At 34.5% G+C, this 27,999-nt stretch overlaps 1 protein-coding gene across 6 annotated transcripts in view; it reads right to left on the reverse strand.

Moving 5' to 3' along the window:
• Positions 1-15,404, reverse strand: part of PCDH15 (protocadherin related 15) — a gene marked incomplete at both ends in the record, with an annotated part of 813,688 nt that extends 798,284 nt beyond the window's left edge. For all 6 annotated transcript variants that reach the window (XM_080699048.1, XM_080699046.1, XM_080699047.1 and 3 more), the window contains one exon: positions 15,314-15,404. In XM_080699048.1, coding sequence (XP_080555174.1) covers positions 15,314-15,404 — 91 coding nt within the window. The remainder of the gene's footprint in view (positions 1-15,313) is intronic.
• Between the last annotated feature and the right edge of the window lie 12,595 nt (positions 15,405-27,999).

Here is a 27,999-nt window from a genome sequence, read left to right on the forward strand (position 1 = left end):
ATACTTATTAAAGATAGGACTGTCTTGATCAAAAATCACCACTGATTTCCAAACAGACCAGTAAATGCAAACACATTTACTAAATTAACTACTTGTTATATCAAATTAAATCAATCTATAAGTAAGCCCATAATCTCCCATCTAAAAGTGGTCAGTTGAGGGTTTTTTATCTCAGTGAATGAGAGAAAATTACTAATATTCATGCTTGCCTCCTTTACCCATCTTCCTTTTTTTCAATAAATATTTCATTCATCCTTCAATATTGGCAGAGAATTTATTCAAGGACATTGGAGATAACAAAATCCATAGCTTTTCAAGGCCCTGAAGTAAAAGAGCATAGTATTTTCATATAATCTCTGGGCATCCTTCTAACTACTTTACCTATAAATGACTTATAGTGTAATACATTGTAAATGCTAAAGCAAATAGTTGCTATACTTTAATATTTGGGAATAATGACCAGAAAATAAGTTTTATTCATTTAGTACAATTTTTTCATAATTGTTTTTAATCTTTAATAAATTAAATTTCACTATTGCACTTGCAAATGTGAAATTTCAATGTTGTGTGTGTGTGTGTGAGTGTTTGGGTTTAAAATGCTCCCTAAGCCAGGCATGGTGATGCAGGCTTGTAATCCCCGCGCTTGGGAGGCAGAGACAGGAGGATAGCGCAGGTTCGAAGCCAGCCGTGCACGCTGGCTTAGGAGACCCTGTTTCCAAATAAATATGTAAAAAAATAGTGTAGTCTGGAGGTAGAAGGGCTTCCAGGAACCCTAGTACCACCAAAAAAGTAAAAAATATATAAATAAATAAATAAATGAATAAATAAAATAAAATAAAATAAAATGTCCCCTAGTCCTCACAGAAATAAGGTAGTAATTAATGTTGAAAGCAGGGCTTGGTTGCTAAGGAAAGGTCCCTGGTGCTGTGGCTTTGGGGATCACATCAGGCTCTTGCCTCCCTGGCTCTATCTGCTTCCCTTGGTGATGTGTGGAGCAGAGGTCTGTGTGCTCTCTGTGAGCCTGTGTGCCTCCCACTGACATGCTCTGAGCTCTACAGACGTTGGCCACACATGGACTGAATCCAGAATCTCTGAATCTAGAATCTCTGAGAAAATAAGCAAATACATTTTTTCTTCTTCTAAGTTAAGTGGTGTGGTCCTTATTTTTGGATTGTGGCAGTTGGAATGCTGTCTGAGATAGCCCGTGTGTATGTGTGTATGTGTGTGTGTGTGTGTGTGTATTTGTGTACATTTATTTTTCTCCTTATTTTTCTTTTCATTTATTCACTGGGCTCTAGTTCTACTTTTATGCCCTTGTAGTATCAGTATGAGCCACCACCAGTTCTTCCTTGCACCATACCATAGATGATTATCTTCTCTATGCTATTACTTTTATCCCTCGGTCTTCATACAAATTCATTCTCACTGTAATATATAATCTTTGTTTATTTAATAAATGGGATCATGATGATGCTCCCTCCATTATTTCTGTCCCTTCTTCAAAAACATAAATGAATTAACTTATAATTAAGACTACAATTTTTATCATTGGCTGACAACATTGGTTCTCTATATAACTCATCAATTTTACTAGCATTTCATTTTATTTATTTATTTATTTATTTATTTATTTATTTATTTATCTTGTGGGGCCTTCTACCCCCACAACACACTCCCAAACCTACTTTTTAATATTTTATTTGGAAACAAGGTCTCACTAAGTTGCTGAGAGCCTCACTAAGTAGCTGAGCTCACTAAGTAGGCTTCAAAACTGCACAATCTCCCTGTCTCAGCCTCCCAAGTGCTGGGATTACAAGTGTACCACCATGCCTGGCTAATTTAACAAGCATTTTATTTACACTGGTATTCATTCAAATTTGTACAATCTTGATGTTTATGCTCCTTATATATTGACATGAGGAAAGCATATCATTAAATGTAATGACATTAAATGTTGGAGTCTTCAGGAGGTGATTAGTACATGATGGCATAGTCAAAATGATTTTCAAACAAATTCAAAACAGAACGAAATCTTTACAAATTCTTAAATGCACCTCAGAATTGCTAAAAAGAATAATTTCCTCTTTTGATACTAGTATATTAATGAAATTCAATAATAAATTCCAATTGATAAGTATAATTTGACATCATATTCAGTATGTTGACAAAGTTGGTATATGTGCATGTATACCAATACAAATATATGTATACCAATACAAATATACAGAATTGTAAAATCCGTATGTAACTATAAATATTATGTATATAATAAGCATGTAGACTCTTTTTGAGATTCTCTTAGATTAGAATATAATTTTTTCTTTTGTAAATACTTTCTTTTTTGTTTTTACCAATTTTCAGTAACTTTTTTTTCTTTTTGTGGCACTGAGGATTGAACCTAGGGGCATCTACTTCTACCTTAAGCCATTGTTTAAAAAATTTTAATAGGTGCATTGTAGTTATATATCTTAATGGAGTACAAGATATTACAGGCATACATGCACACATCACTCATCCCTTTCCTAATTTCCATCCAATCCCTTCCCTCTCCCTCCTTCTCATGTTTGGCTTAGTATGTATAATTATATACTTAGTACATAAGTATATAAACATATCTTTAATATGTTTGTGAATGTACATCATGTACATTAGGGAATTTCCCTCTTCCCCTCTCATCCCTCTCAGTTAGGTCGCCTTATTTGCTCATCTATAGTTTCTCCTTCATCATTTAGAGTTCCTCCTATGACCCATTTTCTCCCTAGTTTCCTTATATTAGGGAGAGCATTCGATTTTGATATTTCCAGAGAATCCTGGAACAAATTAATAAAATATATCAAAATATACTGAGAGAAAACCGTACTGATTTGTGTTAGTGTTCTGTATTTGTGAATTTTATTTCAAACAAACTAGCAGTAACTCATGAGATTAATGGATATATATATATATATATATTTATATTTATATATACACATATATATATGTATAATTTTATATAGAATATCTATATATCTATATCTATATATATATATATATTTCTAGTTCATATCTGTATCCCAGAATTAGTATAAAACTGAAAAGTAGCAGATCTTAATAAATATATGTTAAATAAATGAATATATAACAGGAATTGATTATGGCCTATACTTTTCTTCTATGGTTCCATAGGACAGAGCCCATGTTATTCTAATTTCATGAGTCCTGGTTTAGAATGTGGCAGAGTGGTAGGAATGCATTGACTGTGGCTCACTTTGAATAATATAGACATCTTAACAATATTGAGTCTTCCATTGTATGAATGTGGAGTATATGTCCATTTACAAATGTTTATAAAATTTATTTTAGAAATTGTAGCATACAATTCATAATGGAATTGAAACAAGACTTCAGTGAGATTATTTTAGCCAGGCATCGTGGTGTACTTCTATAATCCCAGTATTTGGGAAGCTTGAGATAGGAGGACCTCAGGTTTGAGGCCATCTTTAGCAATTTAGTGAGATTTTAGCAGCTTAGTGAGATCCTGTTTCAAAATAAAAAGGGTTGGGGGCTTAATATAGAGGTCGAATGCCCCTGGGTACAATGCTCAGCAACTAAAACAATATGAATAAATGGAAGAAAGAAAGATCATCTTGTACCTATTAGAATGCCTATTATTAAAAAAAATAAGTTTTAGGCAAACATAATAATCACTATAACTATGAAAAATAAGTCAGCCTCAGAAACTTAGTGAGACTCAGCAGCTTCATGAGATCTTGTTTCAAAATAAAATAGGAATGGGGGTATAGCTTGGAGGTAGGATGCCCATGAATTCCACGCCAGCACCACAAAAATAAAACAAGCAAACAAAAAACTTAGCAAGATGATGGAAATGTTTGATCATTACACTATTCAGCTAAGCCACCACTACCCACAAGTGGCTACTGAGGACCTGATAAATGGCTGTGGCTTCTGAGGAACAAATTTAAATTTTATTTATTTATTTATTTATTTATTTATTTATTTATTTATTTGTGGTACTGGGGGTGGAACCTAGGGGCTGTCTACCTCCGGGCTATACTCTCAGACTTATTTTATACTTTAATTGGAAAAGGGTCCCACTTAGTTGCTGAGAGCCTCACTAAGTATCTGAGGCTGGCTTTGAACCTGTGTGAATCTCCTGTCTCAGCCTCCCAAGCGCTGGGATTACAAGCGTGCACCCCAGCACCTGGCTCAGATTTAAATTTTAAAATTTGAATTAATAGCAATGATTTGAGATCTGACTAGCCTTATTGGACAGAACAACTTCTGAAGGTCAAAGCAGGCAAAATGCATGGAAGAACCAAACAGCTGATACAGTATAGCTTAAATAAGAGCTTTCTACTGACCTATCCATTTATACGTAGAATGGCAGGCCTTTAAGTGAATTCCTAGTCTCTGGGAGTGGAAACAGAAGCTTGATGATACTGTATCAAATACTCTACAGATGATTCCTGCTTTGTAAAAGAGGTTGTCTAGATAATCTCTCTGGACTTTGCCAATGCTGACATCTTAGGTTCTAAAAGATGAAGATGGCTTCCCTGAGTCAATAATGGAGATTCTCCATATTCCATATGTTATCAGGAAATAAGAAACTCCCACTTAGAGAGAAGGAATTCTCTCTAAGTGGGATTATTCAGTCACAATAAATAAAAAATCAGATGTTCTCCCTAATATTCAGAAACTAGGGAAAAAATGGGTCATAGGAGGAACTTTACACAAAGAAGTAGAAACCATAGATAAACAAGGTGACCTGACTGAGGGAGATTAGGGGGGAAAGAGGTAAATTTTCTAATGTATATGATATACATTCACAAATGTATCAAAGTCAATCACTAAGCCAAACATGTGAAGGAGGGCGGGAGAGGGAATGGGGCAGGAACTAGGGTAGGGCTAAATGAGTGATGTGTGCATGTATGCCTCTACCATTTTGTACCCCATTGAGATATATGACTACAATGCACCAACAAAAGGAAATAAATAAATAAGTGTTAGGTATAATATAAAGTAACTGAGAGCTGGGCATGAGGTTACACGCCTATAATCCCAGTACATGGGAAGCTGAGACAGGAGGATCACAGGTTCAAGGATAGCCTCAACAAATAGAGAGACTCTTGTAAAACTAGCAAGAACCTGTTTCAAAATAAAATTAAAATATAGCCCTGGAGGTGTAGCTTGAAGGTAGAATGCCCCTTGGTTCAATTCCCAGAACCACGCACACAAGAAAAGAAAGAAACTGGAACCTCTGCATACTGTTGGTATAACAAATTTTGTGGCTACTATAGAAAACAGTATGAAAGCTCCTCTAAAAATTAAAAATTGAACTCCACATGATACAAGCACTCTACTTTTGGTTATGTATACCAAATAACTGAAATCAGGATCTTGAAGATATATTAGCAGCACTATTATGTATAGCACTGTCCATAATAGCCAAGATACGAAAACAATATGTGTCCATTGATTGATGCATGCCACATGCATTTTAGCTATAAAAAGAAAACCCAGCAATACTCAATCAACAAAATGGATAAATTTTGATGGAATTATGCTAAGTCAGTCAGCCACAAAAGAGCAAAACTTATATAAATCTACTGACACGAAGTATCCAAATAGTGAACTCATAGAAGCAAAGACTATAACAGTAGTTGTCAGAGGCTAGGAAGAGTGGAAATCAGGCTATACTAATAATCATGCATAAACTTCCAGTTGTACAAGATGAATAAGCTGTAGAAATCTGATGTATAACATCAAAATTACATAATATTGTTAAGAATCTAAACATCTTTCAAGAGGGTAGATCTTATGTCCATAATGGGTAGTGAGAAGAGATCCATGTCACACAATGGAGAATGACAATTTTATCACCTTTTTATAGCTTAGCTATCCAAAACATATAACTTCAGTAATTATTTTAGCAGAAGAGAGACTGAAGAACTGTTGCACAATGTCTTTTAATTGAGTAAACCCAACAATGACACATCATTCTTTTATTCATTTATTCAATTTTTTGTGAAACTGGGGATTTAATACAGGGGCATTATTCTACCTCTGAACTACACCTCCAGTACTATTTTGTTTTTGATTCTTTATTTGGAAACAGAGTCTAAGTTGTTGTAGAGCTTGCTAAGTAGTTGAGGCTGACCATGAACCTACCTGCAATCTTTTTGTTTCAGCCTCCCAACTACTGGGATTACAAGCATGTGCCACCACATTCAGCCAATAACACATCATTCTTGCTAACAGTTCCCTGCCCAGGGATAGTTACTCTTCCCTAATAGCTAAATGTTCAAGCAATTCAGTATAACAAATTGAATATTTAACAAGTACACTGCTTACAGATGTAATATATATCTGAACTTTTCACTTATTTGTGTATTTATTTATTTATTTATTCTACAAATACACATCCAGCAACAAATAAGAATGAGGTTACACAAATTCAATAATAAACAAGAGAAATGGCATCCCTGTCTTTAGAGTTTCTGTATGCAGAATTTAATAAATAAAGGATTTTTTTTTCAGTGAAGAATCTAGGATTAAGCTGTTCTTAATCCTAAAGACAAGAATTAAGCTGCCCTTAAACTTAAAAATTGGGACACAGAGAGAGTTTAAAAGGGTGTGATTTGACCATATGAAGAGGCAGCAAAAGGATGGTCATCTGAAAATCAAGCTGAATTAGCCGGGTGTGGTGGCGCACGCTTGTAATCCTCCACTTGGGAGGCGGAGACAGGAGGATCGCACAGGTTCGAAGCCAGATGCACTGGCTTAAGAGACCCTGTTTCCAAATAAAAAAGTATAAAATAGGTCTGGGAGTGTAGCCCGGAGGTAGAAGGGCTCCCAGGAACCCCGGTACCGCAAAAAAAAAAAAAAAAGAAAGAAAATCAAGCTGAATGACCTCAGAGGAAACAACCCAGCAGAACTTTGATTGTGGGAAAATATAATCTCCAAATCTATGAAAAAAAATTTTGTGAAAACCATTTAATTTTAGTTATTTGATTATGGTATTCCCAAAGTATAAGTGTTTTATCTCTGTTCCTAGGTAACATTTCAACCCCATGGTAGGACAAAAACAATCTGCCTAATTTTTGCCCCATCAAGAATCTTTCTTTTATTAAGATACAAACAAAATGAATTTTATATATTTTTCTTATAACTTTATTAGTATAATTTCTACTATTCTATTACCAATGAATACATATATACACAAGAACATACCTATTTATATAAATATGTGTGTGCTTTTGAATACAAAACAGTTTAGTGCCTAATATTTTCACCTTATGACATACCTGAAAATAACATAAGTGCATCTAATGCTTTGCCTCATTTAAACTCACAGTAGGGCCAGGCATGGTGGTGCAAGCTTGTAATCCCCATGCTTGGGAGGCAGAGACAGAAGGATGGTGCAGGTTTGAAGTCAGCTTCTCTGGTTTAGGAAAGACCCTTTTTCCAAATAAAAAAATATAAAATAGGTCTGGGAGTATAGCCTGGAGAAGGGTTTCCAGGAACCCCAGTACCACCAAAAAATAAAAATAAAAAAATAAACTCACAGTAGTGTCATGAGAGAGGTATCATTTTTCCCTTTTTACAGATGAACAAAGATGGCTTGGGGAAACTAAGTGACTTGAATTTAGTTACTTAAGTAACCATAAGGAAGTGGAGGAGCTCATGTATTGAAAATTAGGTCACCTTTGGTGACAATGAGGATAAATTATGATAAACTGGTTATCAAAAGTCTTAATGTGACCTTTATGTATTTAAGTCCCTTACATTAAATAATTCTATACATTATCCCTTTAAAACAAATACTCTTATTAGCTACATGCTACAGATGGCTAAGGAAATAAGCATAGCCACATAGCCACAGAGTTTGGAGACAGAACTCAGAGGTAGGCAGTCTGGCTCCCTTCAGCTCCATCCCACACAGTTTCTCAAGGTTAGTGGATATACAAGCATGTGGCACTGGGTACTCATGGGAATTATGAAGTGTAAGTTATGACTTCTGCACTTGTCTTATTTCAGAAAACTAGATGGTGATCACATTCATCTAGTACAAGCAATTTTGTTATCTTTGAATTCTTCTAACTTTACCTGCTAGAAGTTATAAAACAGTATGTATGATCTTCCCTCTTGCAGAGGGTTATCTGTATAGATCTCAAATCATAACACCAACTTGTTATTCTCCATAGTTTTTCTGAAATCTCTGTATGCTTCACAATGTCCTTAACTTGAAAATTTAATTTTCTTTTTGCAAAAATTTTCTACCTCTGCTCTAAATTCTTCAAGAGATATTCTTTTAAATATTCTTTCAAAACATATATTATATACAATCATATTATATATATGTATCACATCATATTAATTATATCCCTTCTTATACTAGAATTCAGAGACTCCATTAAATTTGTTTCTTAATATTTTCTAAGAATTTAATATTCAATCAAATATTCATAGAATAAATGTTCTTATGGAGAATCAAAAACAGTCACTAGAGGCAAAGTTATAGTACATACAGTAGAGGGAAGTCGGAGGGGACAGAAAATGACAAAGGAGAGGATCTTGCTTAATTGTCAGAAAATATTCAGATTTACTTGTTATAAAGTATGGTTCTGTATATAAAATAAACAAAAGTAGAACAAAAAATTCACATATTAGGAAATGGTATTCACCAGAAGATGAAGAAGTCCAATATGCAGACACTCAGAAAAGGTCAGTACAAAGAACCTCTGTGAAAAATACAGTTGCAGAAATGATAAATCAATAATGCCTTTTACAGAAATTCTAGAAAATTATAGTATTTGTCGAAGGAAGTAGTCATTGGAGACCTGAGAGAGTGAACTTTCAGTAGAGTTGTGAGAAAAAGCAAATTGCATAGCTTAAGAGAATTGGGGAAGAAGTGGTCATAACAAGTTCAGAGATTTTTTTAAGAGAAAAATCCAACCAAGAAAGCCTCTCTAGTGTGACTGATAACTGAGGACTCCAAGCCAGACAAGAATTAGAACTGTATTTTTGCTGAATTTCTGCTTTTATTGAGAATATTTTAAATGAGTTCTGCCTTTTCACATAATTAAGATGTGATCTTTTTCAATGGTTTAAAATTTTTCATGTTGTAGAATCACAAAGGAAGTGTCTACTTTATCAGTGATCATTAATTTAATGTTCAAACACTAAGTCAGACTTTCAACTTCTTTTTTCCTGACTCAGGATAAAGAAAGTATCTGGAATATCAATACCTGGCTGGCTATTCTAAGTTTCCTTGAAAGTGTGTGTGAGTGAGTGAGTGAGTGAGTGAGTGAGTGATTGAGTGAGTGTGTGTGTGTGTGTGTGTGTGTGTGTGTGTGTGAGAGAGAGAGAGAGAGAGACAGAGACGAGAAGAGACAGAGTAAGACAGAAATACAGAGAGCAGGAAGAATATTCAATGTATAATAATTGTTCGTCTATTTATCAGAGTTCAATCTTTTTTCTCTTTAGATCTCCTGTCTTAAAAGATACGGTGATGGGGTTAATATAGCCTATTATTTAAAAATATAAAAGCTATTGAAGAATAATTTCTAGTTATAAGTTGGAACTTAGACAAGTTACAGATTATATGTATAAACCTGATTACTAGAAATATTTTTGTAGAAACAAAAAGAGTCATATAGTTTTGTTGTTGTTGTTGTTGTTGTTGTTGTTGTTGTTTGGTGGTACTGGGGTTCCTTCTACCTCCGGCCTATACTACCAGATTTATTTTATACTTTTTTATATTTGGAAACAGGGTCTCTAAAGCCAGTGCGGCTGACTTCAAAACTGCGCGATCCTCTTGTCTCCACCTCCCAAGTATGGGGATTACAAGCGTGCGCCATCACGCCTGGCAAGAGTCATATAGTGTTAAACCTTCACTTTTAAACTGAATCTGCTTGGGGGGGTATTCAATAACATGGTGCATATAGTTTTAATCTGCAGGTGAAATTAAGACTGCTTAGGAAAATGTTAGTGGAGTCTAATATTACTTTCATTACTGAAAGTAATGATCTGTTTTCTTATCATACCTGGTATATAAACATAGATAATATATGCATGTGTTTATAAGTCTCCAAGAAAATATAATTTTAAGGATTATAGATCATTATGTACAGAAAGCAACAAGTTACTCATAAAACTTGAATCATAAAAAATGGAATAAAGAAGCAAATAGAATGACATCTAAACTATATATAAATTTTTACAATATAGACAATACTTTTTATTTTTGTCTAAAATATTTATTGTTAGGTATTATATGTATATGTAATACATACAAAAATATGTATGTATTATATGTTTATGTAGTCATACATATATGTGTATTTGCTCTATTGCAATTTATGTTTCCCTAAGAATCACATTTATTTATTTATTTATTTATTTATTTATTGTGGTACTGGAGGTGGAACCCAGGGACTTAGCTGGGCTACATTCCCAGACCTATTTTATATTTTATTTTGAAACAGGGTCTCACTAAGTTGCTGAAAGCCTCACTCAGTAGCTGAGGCTGGCTTCGAACCTGCGCGATCCTTCTGTCTCAGCCTCCCGAGCGCTGGGATTACAAGCGTGCACCACCAGGCCCGGCTAAGAATCATATTTAAATGAGTGATAGAATCTTTTCAGGTTATACAAGTTTATTGAAAATTACTGAAATGTTTTCTAGCAAGCAACTTTAATTTTATTATTGAAATAGAATCAGAATTGGATTGTACTATATTTGGAGAAAATGTTAACAGGAGAAAGACAATCTGAATTGCCTTTGGAAGTAAGAAGCACGAAGAACAAAAAATCTATAAAATATTTTAGACATTATCCAGAGAAAAGAGTGAATATTGCACATTTAAAAGTGCTAAAGTCTCTGTTTCAGTGGTATAACTGTAGCAAGGCCCTAAGTGACAGTTGATAAAAGCCTGGAGCCATGAGCCATTGAGGTCTATTAGGTCATCTTTGCAGAAGGATTCATGATTATAAATTCATCTTGCTTAAAAACATTAGTATTGTAGCTCATTGGATAGTTATATTTTCCTTGTAATTTTATTGCCAAATTTGTATGCCATTATCATCAAAGTATACTTTGTATAAGCACAAGCTAGTGGCACTCATATTGATGAACCCTGGATCTGCTAATAAAAATGAACTTTTCAACATTCTAAACATTAGTTTCAGACCTTAGAACATGGTTACATGTTTAGCTGATCAGCATTTCTATCTTCCATAGATTACCTAAAGGCAAAAAGGCAATAATGAAACGGAACCTAGAGACAATCCTCAAAGTTCATATATTTCTGTCAGTTCTCCAATACATGGCTGCAGTTTTAAATACTGCCAAGAATGAAATAGAGATGACTGTGGTGGCATAAACCTGCAATCTCAGTACTTAGGAGGCTAACACAGGAGGGTCCAAAAGTGAAGGCTAGCTTCAACAACCTAGCAAGACTGTTTAAAATAAACAAACAAACAAAGAATGAATAAACAAACCCAATCAACCTCTAGTACCAAACACACACAAATGGAGACAAAAAAAAAAAAAAGAATTTAACAAGGGTGTCTTTGAGATTTTGGGTAAATTTTCAGCTATATAAAGAAATAATATATGCACATGTCCCTATTAACATAAAATGTTCATTTAAATATATATTTGAAGCCGGGCATGGTGGTGCATGCTTATAATCCCTGCACTTGGGAAGCGGAGACAAGAGGATTGCACAGGTTCGAAGCCAGCCTCACTGGTTTAAGAGACCCTGTTTCCAAATAAAAAATATAAAGCAGGTCTGGGAGTGTAGCCCGGAGAAGGGTTTACAGGAACCCCAGTACCACCAAATATATATATATATAATATCGATAATTGATTATAATTAATATTGATAATTAATAATATGAATAATAAAATATTATTTTAAATATTACTAAAATATATATTTGTAGCTTTTTAAAGAAGTATAAATAACTCTATAAAAATAATGAGAAATAAGCTGGGTACAGTGATGCATATCTATAACCCCAGTACTTGAGAGGCCGAGACAAGGGGATTATTGGCTCGAGGTCAGCCTTGGGAACCCATAAAGAACCTGTCTCAAAATAAATATAAATATATTAAAAATGCTGGGGATGTAGATCAGTGTAGAGTATCTCTGAGGTCAATCTGAGTGCCACAAAAAGGGGAGAAATAAATAATAAAATAAATAAAAATAAAAACTTTAGTGAAGCTGGGTGTGGTTGCTTCCTCTGCAACTTAGTAAGACTCTGTTTCAAAATAAAGAATAAAAAATATATAGGGCTGGGGTGTAGCTGGGAGGTAGAATGGCCCTGGGTTCCAACCCCTGCACTGCAAAAACAAGCAAACAAACAAACAAAAACTTTAGTGAACAGTGGTTGATGTCAGATATTATGTATACTGTGTTGAATTTTATATAATTGAGTTTCAGAGGGTTACTATCATTTTTAAGAAAAATGAGCCTCAGAGAGGGTTTTGACTTTTAGGATTTAATGGAATCCCTTTGTATAGTTGCTCTAGTTTTCTTCCATATAACCCATCAGCAATTTTAATGAGGAATTTTAAAGAGTCTAAACTTAGCATTTTTTCTAGAAAAAATATTAGAGAATATTAAGAATAATCATTATGCAATAAATTTTTCTTAGAAGCTATTTTTACATTTGGATAATACTAGAATATTCTAATTCAGGATAAAATATCTCTTAGTTAAATAGTATCCATATATCTCCTTCTAATTCCTTATGCCTACTAACTGAAATCCAAGAAGGATACAAGTCTGGCAAATAAAACCTACACTATTATATTAGTCAACTCGGAATAGCTTAATATTTTCCTTTTTTGTTCTTTGCTGAAACTGCTAACTATGTACATAAACCCATTGTTACTATTATAATGGTCCAAATCAACCAATGAATTCTCTGTGGCAAAGTCTTTTCCATTCAATTGAAATTTCATTCATGTTTCTATATTGTTTGCAACTATCCCATTGCTTTTCTTCAACCTAATCATTATCTGTATACCTAATTTTCTCTAACAGTTATATCACATATTATAATTTAGTCTATTTGTATTTATCAGAATTTGCCTAGTCCTGATTTAATACTTGCATAGTATGAGCTCATATTTTTATTGGTGCATTATAGTCATACATCTTAATGGAGTACAAGATAGTAGAAGCATAGATGCATACATCACTTATTTAGTCCTTTCTTAATTCCCTCCCCCTCCCTCCTTCTCATGTTTGATACAGATTCTTGCTCCTAAAATGATATATGAAAACCATTTCAGCCAAACATAACTGAGCAATTGAAGAAAACTGATGCCAAAGAGTCTATAATCAAGGGAGGTGTAAAAGTAAAGAGCTGAGGAGTGAAAGGCGGGAAGAAATTGAATGCAATATTACTTCTGGGACACACTGAAGGATACAGGTATCCAAGAAAGACTAAAACGAATATGCATCTGGGAAATCTCCATGCAACACAATACAAAGCTTAAGTTTATCTGCCACACATCTCATACCTCCAATTAGCTCAAGGAGAAATCTGAGAATCTCCTAGCTGTGGCTGTTAGCATGACAGCTCAGTGTGCAGCTCAGTGTGCATGTTATGCCTTCATGGTCAGTCCTACCAAATACCATCAGCAGGCAGGTAAGATCTACTTACTTTCATGAAGTTGAATCTGTGAGGACCAACAGTGAACTGATAACCTCATATTGAGGGCTGTGTGAATATAATTATAACAGAACAAGAGCTGTAATGAGCTAATAAAGAAAACCAATCTATGGCATTACAGGTAAGCCAGGAGTGGTTTTCTCTGATAACTTAGTATATAAGTTATCAGAGAATCTGATAAAAAGTGCATTGTTTGTGAATGTCTAATGTGAAAAATGACAATGACTACTTCTCTATTCAGTGTGGACACTAAAAATGAATAAAAAGAAAATGCCTTGTGAAATAAATACCAATACTGTGGTTTGTCACCTTCTCCAAGAGCACAATTAAAATGTATTCCTTTACTATAAAGTCATGCTTTTTAAATTTTCATTCTTTTTTTGCTTCAAATAGCAGTTAATTATTACTACTTTTAAAATTTTGTTTTTAGACCAGAGATTAACAGTCTATATAAATGGCAGAGATATAAAGATTAAATGCAGATGTATTTGAAATAAATAGTGTGCTAATTAGCAGGACTATTCAGGGGATTAACATATCAATTTTATGAAAATAATATTGTGAATTATTCTGAAAATCCCAAAAGTGATATACCTCTCAAACTATTGAGAACTGGGAATGTCTTAATATGTGCACAACTTGAATACTATTTGGAAAAGATCAAACTAATCATGTGTCTTCAGATCAATCAGTTTAGCCAAGCAAAGTACCAAAAAAAAAAAAAAAAGAAAGAAAAAAAGAAAAAAGATCTCCTAGGAAGAGCCCTTAAATAATAGGACAATAAGGGTCAAGAGAATTACTGGCTGGGTCCCTGAATGCTAAGCAAATAGTGACTATAACAAGAAATGCTAAACAAAATTGAAATTGTGTTTCAGAATAAAAATCTCAGGAAGGAATGTTGTCCATTTTTTTCTTCAATTAAACTTAAAGTATTACACACACACACACACACACACACACACACACACACACACTCCCGACTTCTATTATGTGGTATTTAAAATGGATTTCTCCAATATTAACATATCTAAGAAAGGCACATTTTGGTCTCTTCAATCATAATGTGTTAAATCTCTCTAAGGAGCCTAAACATAAATATGCTTTCTTTCTAAAGAATGACTTAAGAAGTCAAATACCAATTCTTTTATATTTACTCACTCTTCCTGAATGAGATAGTGGGAGCTATAATAATGTGGTTTCTAATCAATGTGCTGACACTGATACTCTAGTGTCTTTTCCTTTGACCCTTAGAGACCTTTCATATAGGAAATGTTGTCTTTGCATTACTAGCTTTATGTGAGACCTTTGTTTGGGTTTATTCATGGATTATTAAATAGAATTTAACATTTTTATAGCAATTAAACATTTGCTTAATGAGAACAAGTATTCAAATAGTAGTGCTCTGATGTTGGATTTTCTGCCACAGTACAGTCCTTATTAAAAAACCAACTGCATCCCATGTTACTTTTGCAAGCTTTTTTCAGTTAAGGTAAATCATTGCACAGGGCCACTAACCTTTAAAAATGAACTACAAATTAACACTGTTAATTTCTGCACTGTGTTTCATTTTAAATTTCATAACAGAAATTCTGGCCAGCTCTAAAGGTCAGATGAAAAGCAGCCTTACCATCATCATACTGGCTGAAGCAAGTTGCAAAGAGAAAGCCAAAGATAAGCCCTGAAGCTAAACATTTCCAGAGACAAATTTGTTGAAACATCTTCCATCAAATTCCACTCAAAACCGATCTGAAATAACAAGAGGGAGAAAGAAACATTTGATATGTTCATTAATCTCATATAGGTAAACAAAACTATCACACAGCACTGAAAGCCTTAATGACTTCATAGTTAATTACCTGTGCCAAACTATTCATTAACAAAGTAACATGCTTGTTTAATGCGCTGAACCTTTTATTCACATAACTTGCAGACAAGAAACCTCTAAAAAAAGACATCTTTTCTGTTATTTAATTTGCAAGCAGCAGGTGTACAGATAACATTAGATGCATCTCCTCTTTAAAACTGAGACCTTGTGGGTAATTCAAATGTTAAATCAGTTTAAGTTACTAAACTCATGTGGCTTATTTCATAACTCAGCTATAAACTGAGTTGCTCTACAGTTTTGGATGGTCAATCAGTCATTCTTTTCTCATATAAAAATTCCAACAAAAATTTATCTTACAAAATTAAATAGAAAACTCATTAAAATGCTAATTCCTAACTAGTAAAGTGATCAGAGATCGATTTAACCATGCCAAGAAAAACTAAGGACAAGCCATCAATTTTTCCTACATTTGTCTTTCAAAGAATTTAATTTTGTGTGTGTGTGTGTGTGTGTGTGTGTGTGTGTGTGTTACTTTGCAAATTTTTAGTAACAAAAGAGAAAAAGAGAAAGAAATAAAAACTGATTGGAAAATCAGTAGCCAGTCAGCATAGCAAAAAGTTTTATTGAAAGATTGATGGGCTCAGTTTCTTTATAAATTGAGATAATCATTCACACAGAATTGCACAAAATATCCCTGATTATAAACTGTGGCAAAACAGGAATGTGAACCTTGTTTCCCTGAATCAGGGATTCCAAACCCAAATGCCTACAGAGGATATCAACCAGAAAAAAAGAGTGAATTAGCCAAAAGGGACAATTGGGCTGGTGGAGGCTGTGATAAAGTGTGGAGTGTAGGGTTTGTATAAAAAGACCAGCTGGTACTCATCTTTCATCAGGGGTGCTCATGAGGGGATGCAAACCAGTGTTTGCCAGGTCTACCAATTTTCCGGGATAAAGGAGACATTCAGATTTTCATGTGATTGCCTGGTGATGATTGTGCAATCCTCTTTGTAAGACTAAATGATTTTGGCAGGTCATATTTGTATCTGAACTATCTCCAGTTCCTACTTCCGCCCAGGATTCTCTTCACTTAACTATTTGTGGATAAGGTTCATCAGAGGACACAGAGAACTATTCTAATTCTGCTTGTATCTCATTTTTATTTTATCTACATTCCCTTTAGTTATACTCATTTTATATTGTTTATTTATATGATAATATACATAGATAATTTTATACATTTTACTAAATATACTTTTATTAGTGCTTTGTAATTATAGTTATAGTGAGGCTCAATGTAAAAACTCAAAAGTATTTTTACTTATGAAAGGCATATTTCCTTCTTTTTTTGTGTGGTACTGGGGATGAAACCCAGGGGCATTCTACCTCCAAGCCACACCCCACCCCTATTTTTTATTCTTTATTTGGAAACGAGGTTTCACTGAGTTGCAAAAAGCTTCAATAAGTAGCCGAGGCTGTCTGCGAACCACAATCCTCCTAACTCAGCCCTCCAAGTGCTGAGATTATAAGCATGTACCACCACACCCGGCTATGGGAGGCATATTTCTTAAATTGCAAGCACCACTACACTAGATGATAAACATTTTAAGACATATCTAGTATATTTTTAAGAGAAAAAGGGGGCCTTCATTAGCCTGGTCTACATTTTCATAACCGATAAAATGCTCAGCTCATGCTGTTATAATTTCTAAACATACAAAACCCAATGAAAAGCCTATCAGATGCTTAGGGAACACAATAATTCATACTGTCATATAGAAAAAAATAAGTAAAAGGAAAATTGACCAATTCTGGTGAGGGCCAATGGATAAGAATATGGCTTATTTTTAAATCCAAGCGCTTTGACTTGCTATTTATGTGACCCTAAAGAAACTGAATAGCATCTCTCAGCTGGTCATGGTCTAGCATGCCTGTAATCCTAGTACTTGGGAGGTCCATACAGGAAGATCACAGTTTGAGACCGGCCTCTTGAAAGGCCTTATTAAAAACAAAAAAGAAGCCGGGCATGGTGGCGCACTCTTGTAATCCCCGCGCTTGGGAGACAGAGACTGGAGGATCGCACAGGTTTGAAGCCAGCCATGCTGGATTAAGAGGCCCTGTTTCCAAATAAAAATATGAAAATAGGTCTGGGGAGTGTAGCCCGCAGGTAGAAGGTTTTCCAGGAACCCCAGTACCACCAGAAAAAAAAAAAAGAAAGAAAAAGAAAAACAAACTTGAGCTGGTGGAGTAAAGTTCACACGTAGAGTCACCCTGGGTTCAATCCTCAACTTCTCCCACAAAAAAAGAGTAGCATCTCTCTCTCTCATAAACTTTAATTGTAATTAAAATAATTATAAAGTAGTACCTACCTTACAGGATAGTTTTGAGCATTAAACAGTTAACCAAATATAAAAATATGATTAAAATATTGCCTCAACTGGCTGAGCACACCAGCAGAATTACTATGAGGGTTTTTGTTTGTTTGTTTGCTTGTTTTTTTTTTACTCTGCATCTGTCAATTATTCCAATTGCTTAACCATGATTTCAGAGTGTCTTGAGTAGAGTCTCTAAGGTAGGTAGTCTTATCATCCTCATTCTGTGGAAGCATGGCCACTCTCATAAAAGATGTCACTCACTCAAAGTTACAAGCTCAAAACAAAAAAAAGTTACAAGGCAGCACAAGCTCAAAACACTGGAAATTTTGCATCTAATACCTTTGTTTATTTCATCACAGAAAAAGGTTGGAGAATTTCCCAGAAAATGCATGGCCCAGAATGTTTCAAAGGGCATGGGAGGTCTAGATTAGTCTACTGTACAGCTAGATCCCTTAAACACTAAGGGATAGTTTATTCCATGCTCTTTCTCAGTTACAGCCCTTTGCAGATCTATGCAAATACTGGCTTCAACTCTTTTATTTAATATGATAATATATACTGGGAGAAATATGTTCAAAACGAGCAGCTTTTTCATAAAAGAGGAAATGATTTAAATGAGAAGTAGAAGTGACAGGAAACGTAGAAGGAAATGATGAAAGTAGAAAAACAACCAGATCATCAGAGACTTTTTCCCAATTACTCTGTCCTTGCTCTCTATGTAGTTTTCATCACAGAAGACTGATAAGAGAAGAGAGACATCTTATTGATTTAGGTGCGTTGAGTCACAGGATCAGAAGAGCAGACTAACATTGTAAAGCATCAAAAATACTATGTGAGCTAGAGAGAAAGGGAGGAATCATCGATGAAGGGGAAACTATAGATAAGAAAATAAGGTGACCTAACTGAGGGGGATGCGAGGAGGGAAGAGGGGAATTCCCTAATGCGCGATACACATTCACAAACATTTCCAAGTCAATCACCCAGCCAAACCTGAGGAGGGAGGAGAGAGCGGGAGGGATTGGGGTGGGAATTGGAGAAGGGCTAAATGATTGATGTGTGCATGTGTGCCTCGATCATTGTGTACCCATTAAAATGCATGACTAGGATGCACCAATAAAAAATACTATGTAAAAAAATAGGCTGGTATGGTGGCACATGCCTGTATTCTCAGTGCTTGGGAGACTGAGAGAGAGATTGCAGGCTAGAGGATAGGCTGAGCAACTTAGCAAGACCCTCAGCAACTTAGTGAGACTCTTTCAAAAAAGAAAAAAGAAAAAATATATCTGGGGTATGTCTCAGAAGTAGAATATCCCTTGGTTCAATACATGGTACCAAAATGAAAAAGCAAAAGAGAAAGGAAAAGAATGGTGTCTAATCTTAAAAAAAAAAGCACTGGAAGGATAATTTTGGAGAATATGAAAGGAAAACACTACCTTAGCAAGGCGGAGGGCAGAGAGTTCCTCCGTGGATCCTCTTCTGCTAACCTGACTTCCCTCATACCAGTTTCATTTTGAATATCATACTCTCTCAGCTTATGCTATTTTGTTTTATTTCTGACTCACACCAATTTGGTTTCACTTAAAAGCCTTCAAGATAAAAATAACCTTACAGGTCATCATTTGAAAGGCACCGCAGTTCCTGCTAGCACTCTGCCTCCAGAAACATCTGAGACCCGTGGCACTTTTATCAGAAGATCTGTCACACTCTGGAAGATTATCACAATAAAAACTTATATAACATGGTGATTTGTTTTGTTTTGTTTTTAGAATAGATATAGTGCTTCATATCTGAAGAAATAAGGTCACTCTTGAGGACCGTATTACACTTGTTTTTTTTATTAATAAAAGAGAGTCACTTCTACTCTTTTTTATTTTCTCATCTGTATCTGTTTCAATTCCAAAGCAGTTTTGATCACTTCAGTGAGCACAGTATTTACAGTCAGCCTCATATTCCAAAACATAGAGAAAACCCAAGTTTCTACCCAGTGAAATGATAAGAAGTCATTGCCTAGAAGGAGGCTAAGGCTGTCCTTCCCCGTCAAAAGATAACAGATCAATGTAAGCAGTCCACTCACTGTGCCTACCAGCTGACAGACACTTTTGCCAGGAGAAAAGTTCAAAGATCGATGCTTTAGACAAAAGAGTTTCAACATCACCTTTACTACTTCTAGAATTGAAAAGAAAAAAAAATACAAAATCCAATATCTTGATAAATCAATGTAGGTTAATTAACAGCACTTCAAGCTACAACTCTTTTATAAATTCTGCATAAATTTTTACTATGGTTTCTGAGTACAATTTTTTCTCCAAATATCCTTAAGCAATAATATAATGAGCTAGAAATCTACAGTCCACAATTGTGTTTGCTTTTCAGAAAGTAATTGGTGTATTCAACACTGTGATAAAGCTGATATAAATAATTCACTGATAGGCCGGGCGTGGTGGCGCACGCTTGTAATCCCTGCGCTTGGGAGGCAGAGACAGGAGGATCGCGCAGGTTCGAAGCCAGCCGCGCGCGCTGGCTTAGGAGACCCTGTTTCCAAATAAAAAAGTATAAAAAATAGGTCTGGGAGTGTAGCCCGGAGGTAGAAGGGCTTCCAGGAACCCCAGTACCACCAAAAAAAAAAAAAAAAAAAAAAAAGAATTCACTGAACTACATTATGAGACAATAATGCACCAATAAAATTATTTAAAAATAGAAGTGTTTTGTAATAGCTATAGTATTTAAATAATGTCATTATATCAGGGGAAATAAGCTTTTTCAATTGTTATAATTTACCAGTAAGAGGTTTCATTTTCTTTTTCTTTTCTTTTCTTTCTTTTTTTTTTATTATTTGGAACCTTGGAAACAGGGTCTCTTAAGCCAGCGAGGCTGGCTCCTCCTGTCTCCACCTCCCAAACTCGGGGATTACAAGCGTGTGCCACCATGCCCGGCGTAGAGGTTTCATTTTCATATTAATTTGTGATATGTTTTCCTTAGACCTAAAAATATTTTACTATAATTGCTCAACACAAAATATATCACTTTTGAATTTCATATCACATCATCATTTGTAATCCCTACAAAATAAAGTTCAATTTTATTTTTCTGGCATTTCATATTCTCAGAAATGTACTTGTTCAAAAAGTATTTATGAAGAAAGGGGCGCCGGGCGTGGTAGTGCATGCTTGTAATCCCCGTGCTTGGGAGACAGAGACAGGTGGATCCCACTGGTTTGAAGCCAGCCTTGCTGGCTTAAGAGACCCTGTTCCCAAATAAAAATATAAGGGTTTTCAGGAAGCCCAGTACCACCAAAAAAAAAAAAAAAAGAAGAAGAAGAGGAAGAAGAAGAAGAAGAAGAAGAAGAAGAAGAAGAAGAAGAAGAAGAAGAAGAAGAAGAAGAAGAAGAAAAAGAAGAAGAAGAAGAAGAAGGAAAGAAAGAAAGAAAGAAAGAAAGAAAGAAAGAAAGAAAGAAAGAAGGAAGGAAGGAAGGAAGGAAAGGAAGGAAGGAAGGAAGGAAGGAAGGAAGGAAGGAAGGAAGGAAGGGTTTATTAGGTAGCATTCAGTCTTCTGGGCATTTGGAAAATATCAATAAACAAAACTGACACATTCCTCTGTCTGCATAGATCCTACCTTCTAATAAAAGAAAATAAAAAAATAAACTAGATCATGTTTAAAAGAGTCAAAAGTAGCGTGAAAATACTATCATTATACTGATATGCTCCACTTAACTATCATTCAATACATGAAGATTATACAAAGCAACCCAAATGTTCTCTGTCCCGTAGCTCAACGAGGACATTTGAAGAAAAGTATAACTATAACAGTAACCATAGCTGAGAGGCCTTTCCAAAGAACCAGCTGCCCTCAGAATAGATTTCTGTTCTCCTCTTGGAAGGAGAATAAAGGTCTCTCACTGCTGTTAACTTTCAAGTACAAACCCAAAGCTGCCAATGCACAGTGCTCTGGTTTCCATGTTGTCCTCCCCTGTGTCTAGGGCAGCTGTGGTGACACAGGACCAAAGTAGCCAAGGCTGATACCACAACAGTCTTCCCTTAAATACATTTTTGACAACATTAACTAGATTTTTAGCTTTTATCCCTGAATGTTATGGAAAGTACCACCAATTTTCTTGAGCTATCAAAGTTTGTAGCACATTATCATTTTCTTGATGAGAAATCCTATGCTAGTCCTGTGTTAGGCAGTAAGCCATCTTCTCAGAGAAGAGAAGCTGTCTGTATGCAGGCTGCCCTTCAACACTCTACCCAGTCAACATCCTGGTGTTTCTATCGCTGAAAAAATCTAGATTGAATATCAACATAAAACTCGCCATGGCTCTGGATTCCTTGTGAAAAATTTATGCCATCCTCATGTCAGAAAAAAAAAGTTTCCTTTCAATAACATTTCCACCACCACATTGATAACATGAAGCTTTCCAAAGTCAACCTATCTTACAGCATCAAATGGATTTTTTAAACTGACTGGTTGGAAGGCTTACTTCTACTTCAGCATGGAAGATATCAATAATGTCTTCCTTGATTCAGGCCATACTTATCACTATTAAGAACGACCTCGTGAATCATCTTTTTTATTTATTATAAAATAAATGTTAGAAAAACAAATTTTCAGAAACACTTTAAGATATATTCCCTTTCTAGATCATTTTATATTTTTAATTATTATATACTTATATATAAATTAATATTAGTTATTCACCTATACTTATACTTATAAATGCACATATTTGTTTTCTATATAATGAAATATATTTACATGCAACTGTTTTACATATTTACACATTAAACTAATGTAAAGAATTATATTTATATTTTATTTATCTGAATTATAAATATTATTAACCATGGATTTATTTTTTATAGGATGTGGGGGTCAGGAGTTTAATTCAAGCCAGATATGGTGGAACACACCTGAAATCTCAGTACTTAGAAAACTGAGACAGAAGTACTGAGGGTTAAAGGCCTCAGCCTCAGCAACTTAGCCAGACCCGCAGCAACTTAGTGAGACCCTGCTTCAAAATAAAAATAAAGGATAGAGGGTATAGTTCAGAGGTAGAATGACCCTGGCTTAATTCCTGTTCCACACACATACAAAAAATGTATTGCTGGTATTGTTGTGTGTGTATGTGTGTATTTGTGTGTGAGTAGCCTTTGAGGTTTTCTTTATACAAGATCATGTTATCTACAAGCATTGACAATTTTAGTCCCTCTTTTCCAAGTTATATGCAAAATTCTTGCCTGATTGTCTGGCCAGGACTTCCAGTACTATGTCAAATGATTGTCCTTAAAGTGGGCATTCTTTTTTTGTTCCAGATCATAAAGAAGAAGCTTTTTCTAATTTAATATGATGTAAATCCTGTTAATGATTATTTATACATGGCCTTTATTACATCAGGATACATTCCTTCTATACCTAATTTGTTCTGGGTAATTTCTGTTTGTTTGTTTAATCATGAGTTTATGTTGAATTTTACCAAATGCCTCTTCTGTAATTATTAAAATTATCATATGGTTTTTCCTTCATTCTTCTGATGTGTTGTATCATGTTTATTGATTTGTATATATTGAACCATCCTTGCATCTCTGGGATGAATACCACTTTATCATTATGAATAATTTTTTATTTTCTTTTTCTGGTACTGGGGTTCCTGGAAACCCTTCTACCTCCGGGCTACACTCCCAGACCTATTTTATATTTTTATTTGGAAACAGGATCTCTTAAGTCAGTGAGGCTGGCTTTGAACCTGCGCAATCCTCCTGTCTCTGCCTACCAAGCACGGGAATTACAAGTTTTCGCCACCATGCCCGGTGCCTCATGATGCATAATTTTTTTATGTGCTATTGGTTTGGTTTGCTAGAATTTTGTAGAGGGACTTTGCATGTATGTTGATAAAATATATTGTAGCTCTATTTAATTTTGTGTTCCTGTCTTATTTTGGTATCTGGAAAATACTAGCTTTGTAGAATAGAATAATTACATCCTCTCCAACCTTGATTAATTTAAGAATAATTGGTATTAATTCATCTTTAGATATTAGTAAAACAGCAATGAAGCCATCTGATCCTTTTTTGAGAGACTGTTTATTATTGACTCAAATTCATTTATTATTTATTTTCATTTTACTATAAATATACTTATATTGGTACATTATAGTTTCACATCATAATGTAGTTCAGACTGATAGGGACATACATGTACACAGCATTCTTGAGATTGGAATTGACAATTTCACATATGTACATAATGTCAATGGAAATGTTTCCTTCAACTATCATAAAATTGTATGTATTTACTACGTGTAATGTGATATGAGGGGACACTGGTGGTTGAATCAGAAGATACCCTACTTCCAAGGTAAACACCCAGATCTTTTTTATTTTTTGTTTTGAAACAAGGTCCTTCTAGATTGCTAAGGGTCTCACTACATTTCTCAGGCTATCCTCAAACCTGCAATTCTCCTGCTCCAACTCCCAAGTACTGAGATTACAGGCATGTACCACCAAAGATGTTTTAAAGTATATAGGAACTGTGGAATGACCACAATTAATTATTATATGTACTACCTCAAATAGCAGTCCACTATCAGCATTTTTCAAGATGACAAACTATAAAATTTCAATTTAATTTTTATTTCCTTCTCCAAAGCATTCTCTCCCTCTGTATATTTCAATATGAGAATCTCTTTCTTCTGTAAGACTTCTCTCACAAATCTCTTTCTCCTTCAATCATAGGTAAGAGCTACTTATTATAACTTTTCCTAGACTTTTTCCTTCTATTGAGAAACCATGCTCTGGTTTACAGTCACATTTTTGTCAGAGGATACTTTGGCAACATTAGTGTTTTCATCTCGTGCACCTAGGGAGAGAGATTTTATCTACACCAATTCCTATACTAGCTTTGTCCCGAAGCCTAGCACTGTAATTTGCCCAGATTAGCATTTTTTAAATATGTTTTATGAATGAATTTATTAAAATTAGCATTTTAATGAAACAACCTTATATTTAAATTAATTAAAGTTAATGAGTTGTGGTCACATCTGTATATATGTACAAAATTTAAATTTATCAATAATTTCTATAATATTTACTTAATAGACAAGGACAAATAATAAACTCTAAAAAACTTCCTTAGAGATACTTATAATATATTGTTGGAGAAATGGCTATGAATGCTATTAATCCTCATAAAGAATATAGTTATATTTATGTGATTATGTACTCATTATATAAGGGTAATTAGAATTATCAAACAGTTCAAATATATGTTTTGAAAAGATAAAAATTAAATGTAATCGCCCAATAAAGCACCAAAATTCTAACCTTTAAGTACAAATTTATGGTTTAAATAGCTTATATAAGCATTTATTATTAAATATATTATTAAATATTTTGTTTTTATTAGTTAAATAAGACTCTTTTAATTTCTTCTTATATCTTAGTACACTAATACCAGCAAGTCCTTTGTGGCTTAATGTAATTTCTATTACTAACATGGATCTTCATAGAAAAATCATTAACATGAAGTAAACATAACCACAGCAAATAATTTAAATTTTTTAAATGGTAAAATTAATGGAAAGCAATAAAAACATTATTTAAGAGAAAATTTCAGAAAATAAAAACTGAAAAAAAATGAAAACTTAGAGGCTTCTCCCACTTAATTAACATTCTTGTCTAATTAAGCAAACCTCATTTCTAAAGAGTAACACTTTTCCCTTTGGAATTATTGCTGAAGTTCAAAGGTTCAAGTGTTTAATTATCACTCATAAAGTAAGCAGCATAACTTTCAAAACTATAAGTCCACTATTTTACATGATTCAGCAAAATATTTCTCTTAGAAAATATATCATTAAAGACTACTACTAACTTCGATACAAATTAATGGCTAGAATTTTTTCTCCTTTGCTGTTCAGTTTCTGAGTTAGATGGATAAATCAGAATCTGGGCTCTTTTGTGGATGAAAGGAAGTAGAAGACTTAAGATTAGAAACTTGCTAATGTGATACCCATGGGCACAGATGAAATCAGATATGGAAATTTTCGGAGTTTGAGTGTTAGTAATGATAAAGATACAGTGAATGAAAGAACTAAAGAAGAAACAGATTTTATCCCTCAGGTCTCAACCACTGAGCCATCATTCTGCATTTAGAAAGAATGTTCTGCTAATACCTTGTAATCAAAGAAGTTGGGAAAAAAATCCAGATATGATTGTGATGAAATGTGTGTGTGTGTGTATGTATGTATGTGTGTGTGTGTGTGTGTGTGTGTATGTGTGTGTGCATGTGCATATATGGTAATATATATTATTAAGTGCAAGTAAAACAGTTTTTTAGGAAGAGATCATACATGTATAGGATTATAAGGTTTAAAAAACATTATAAGCCAGGAGTGGTAGCACATGCTTGTAATCCATAACAGCCTTGATGATATACTGAGGCTCTCCGCAACCTAAGGAGACATTTATTTATTTATTTATTTATTTATTTATTTATTTATTTATTTTGTTTTTTGATTTTTGTTTTTTGTTTTTTTGTTTTTTGGTGGTACTGGTGTTCCTGGAAGCCCTTCTACCACCGGGCTACACTCCCAGACACATTTTTATATTTTTATTTGGAAACAGGGTCTCTTAAACCAGCAAGGCTGGCTATGAACCTGCGCGATCCTCCTGTCTCTGACTCCCAAGCGCGTGGATTACAAGCATGGGCCACCATGCCCAGCGGAGACCCTGTTTTAAACAAACAAAAAGGGCTGGAGATGTAGCTTGTAAGTAGAATGCCCCAGGGTTCAATTTCCAATACACACACACACACACACACACACACACACACACACACACGCACATGCACACATACTAAAAGACATTGTAAATAAAGTTGTCTGAGAAAAAAAAGAAAGGGAAGCTTTGGGACTTCAGATAATTTAAAATTATGCTACCTTCTTTATGAAATAGTAAATCCACTTTCTTAATCTCCTTTTTTAGAAAAAAGCAGAATAGCCAGGCATGGTGGAGCATACTTGTAATTCCAGCATTTGGGAGCCTGAGACAGGAGGCTCACAGGTTTGCAGCCAGCCTCAGCTACATAGTGAGGTCCTCTGCCATTTAGTGAGACCCTGTTTCAAAATAAAGAATACAAAATAGGGCTGGGGTTGTAGCTCACAGAGAGAATGCCCCTGGGTTCCATCCCTAGTAACACACACACACACACACACACACACACACACACACACACACATACATACACACACACAGAACAAAGAAAGAAAGAAAGAAAAAAAGCAGAATAGTGAAAAATTATGCAATCTTAAATTGTTGTCATTAAACCATTTTCAGTGTACAACATTCAATGAAAAACTATGCAGCTGGTCAAGTTGTTCAGACCATGACAAAATAGTTTGAAACCTTGGGCTTCAGAGTCTGTCAGTGGGTAACCAGTTACATAATCACAGCTCTTTTGTATATATAGGACTCCAGTACTATCATCATGCCCCATCAAATCTTTCACAGTCATGTTCTGTGAGAACTATGCACAGATTAGAGTGTGTTTCTGTACCCCCCAAAAATCTGTCTCAATAATATATACAGTAGCTGTGAAGGTGATGTGCCAAAATGAATGGGATATCTTAGGTGGAAATTTTAGTACTATTGTTTGTGATTTTCTCAAGAAAGGAGTTTTAAGAAATGCCACTTTGTTTCTTTAAAAGTAATGCTTGTCTATTCACAAATGCTCTTCCCTCATACTCTTTCAGGTGCACCTCTAATTCTAAAGTAAGAATGCCTTTCAGGCACTGTCTCTATCACTGCAGATTTTATTCTTGTTTCAGTAGTGAGCCATGTTTTAAATGTTTCAATCATGGAAAACATTTTGAAAATGATAACCAAATTTCTAGGTTAAACTGATATGGATGAATGACATTTATCTATGCTTTTTCTATTCTTTAGAGGTTTATAGATGGCTGTGAACAATCATTTAAACTAGCTCTTGGGGCCTCTCATGCTCTCAAAGTGACCTGTGCTCTCTCTTTAACATGTATCCTCACTTTTCCTTAATAAACCTCTGTCTTTGTCTCTGAAAAAGAATTTTTATAACAAAGTAGCTCTTGGTAATTACTGCTTGTCT

This window comes from Muscardinus avellanarius, assembly GCF_963383645.1.
Source record: "Muscardinus avellanarius genome assembly, chromosome: 7".
In the NCBI taxonomy this organism is placed as follows: domain Eukaryota; kingdom Metazoa; phylum Chordata; class Mammalia; order Rodentia; family Gliridae; genus Muscardinus; species Muscardinus avellanarius.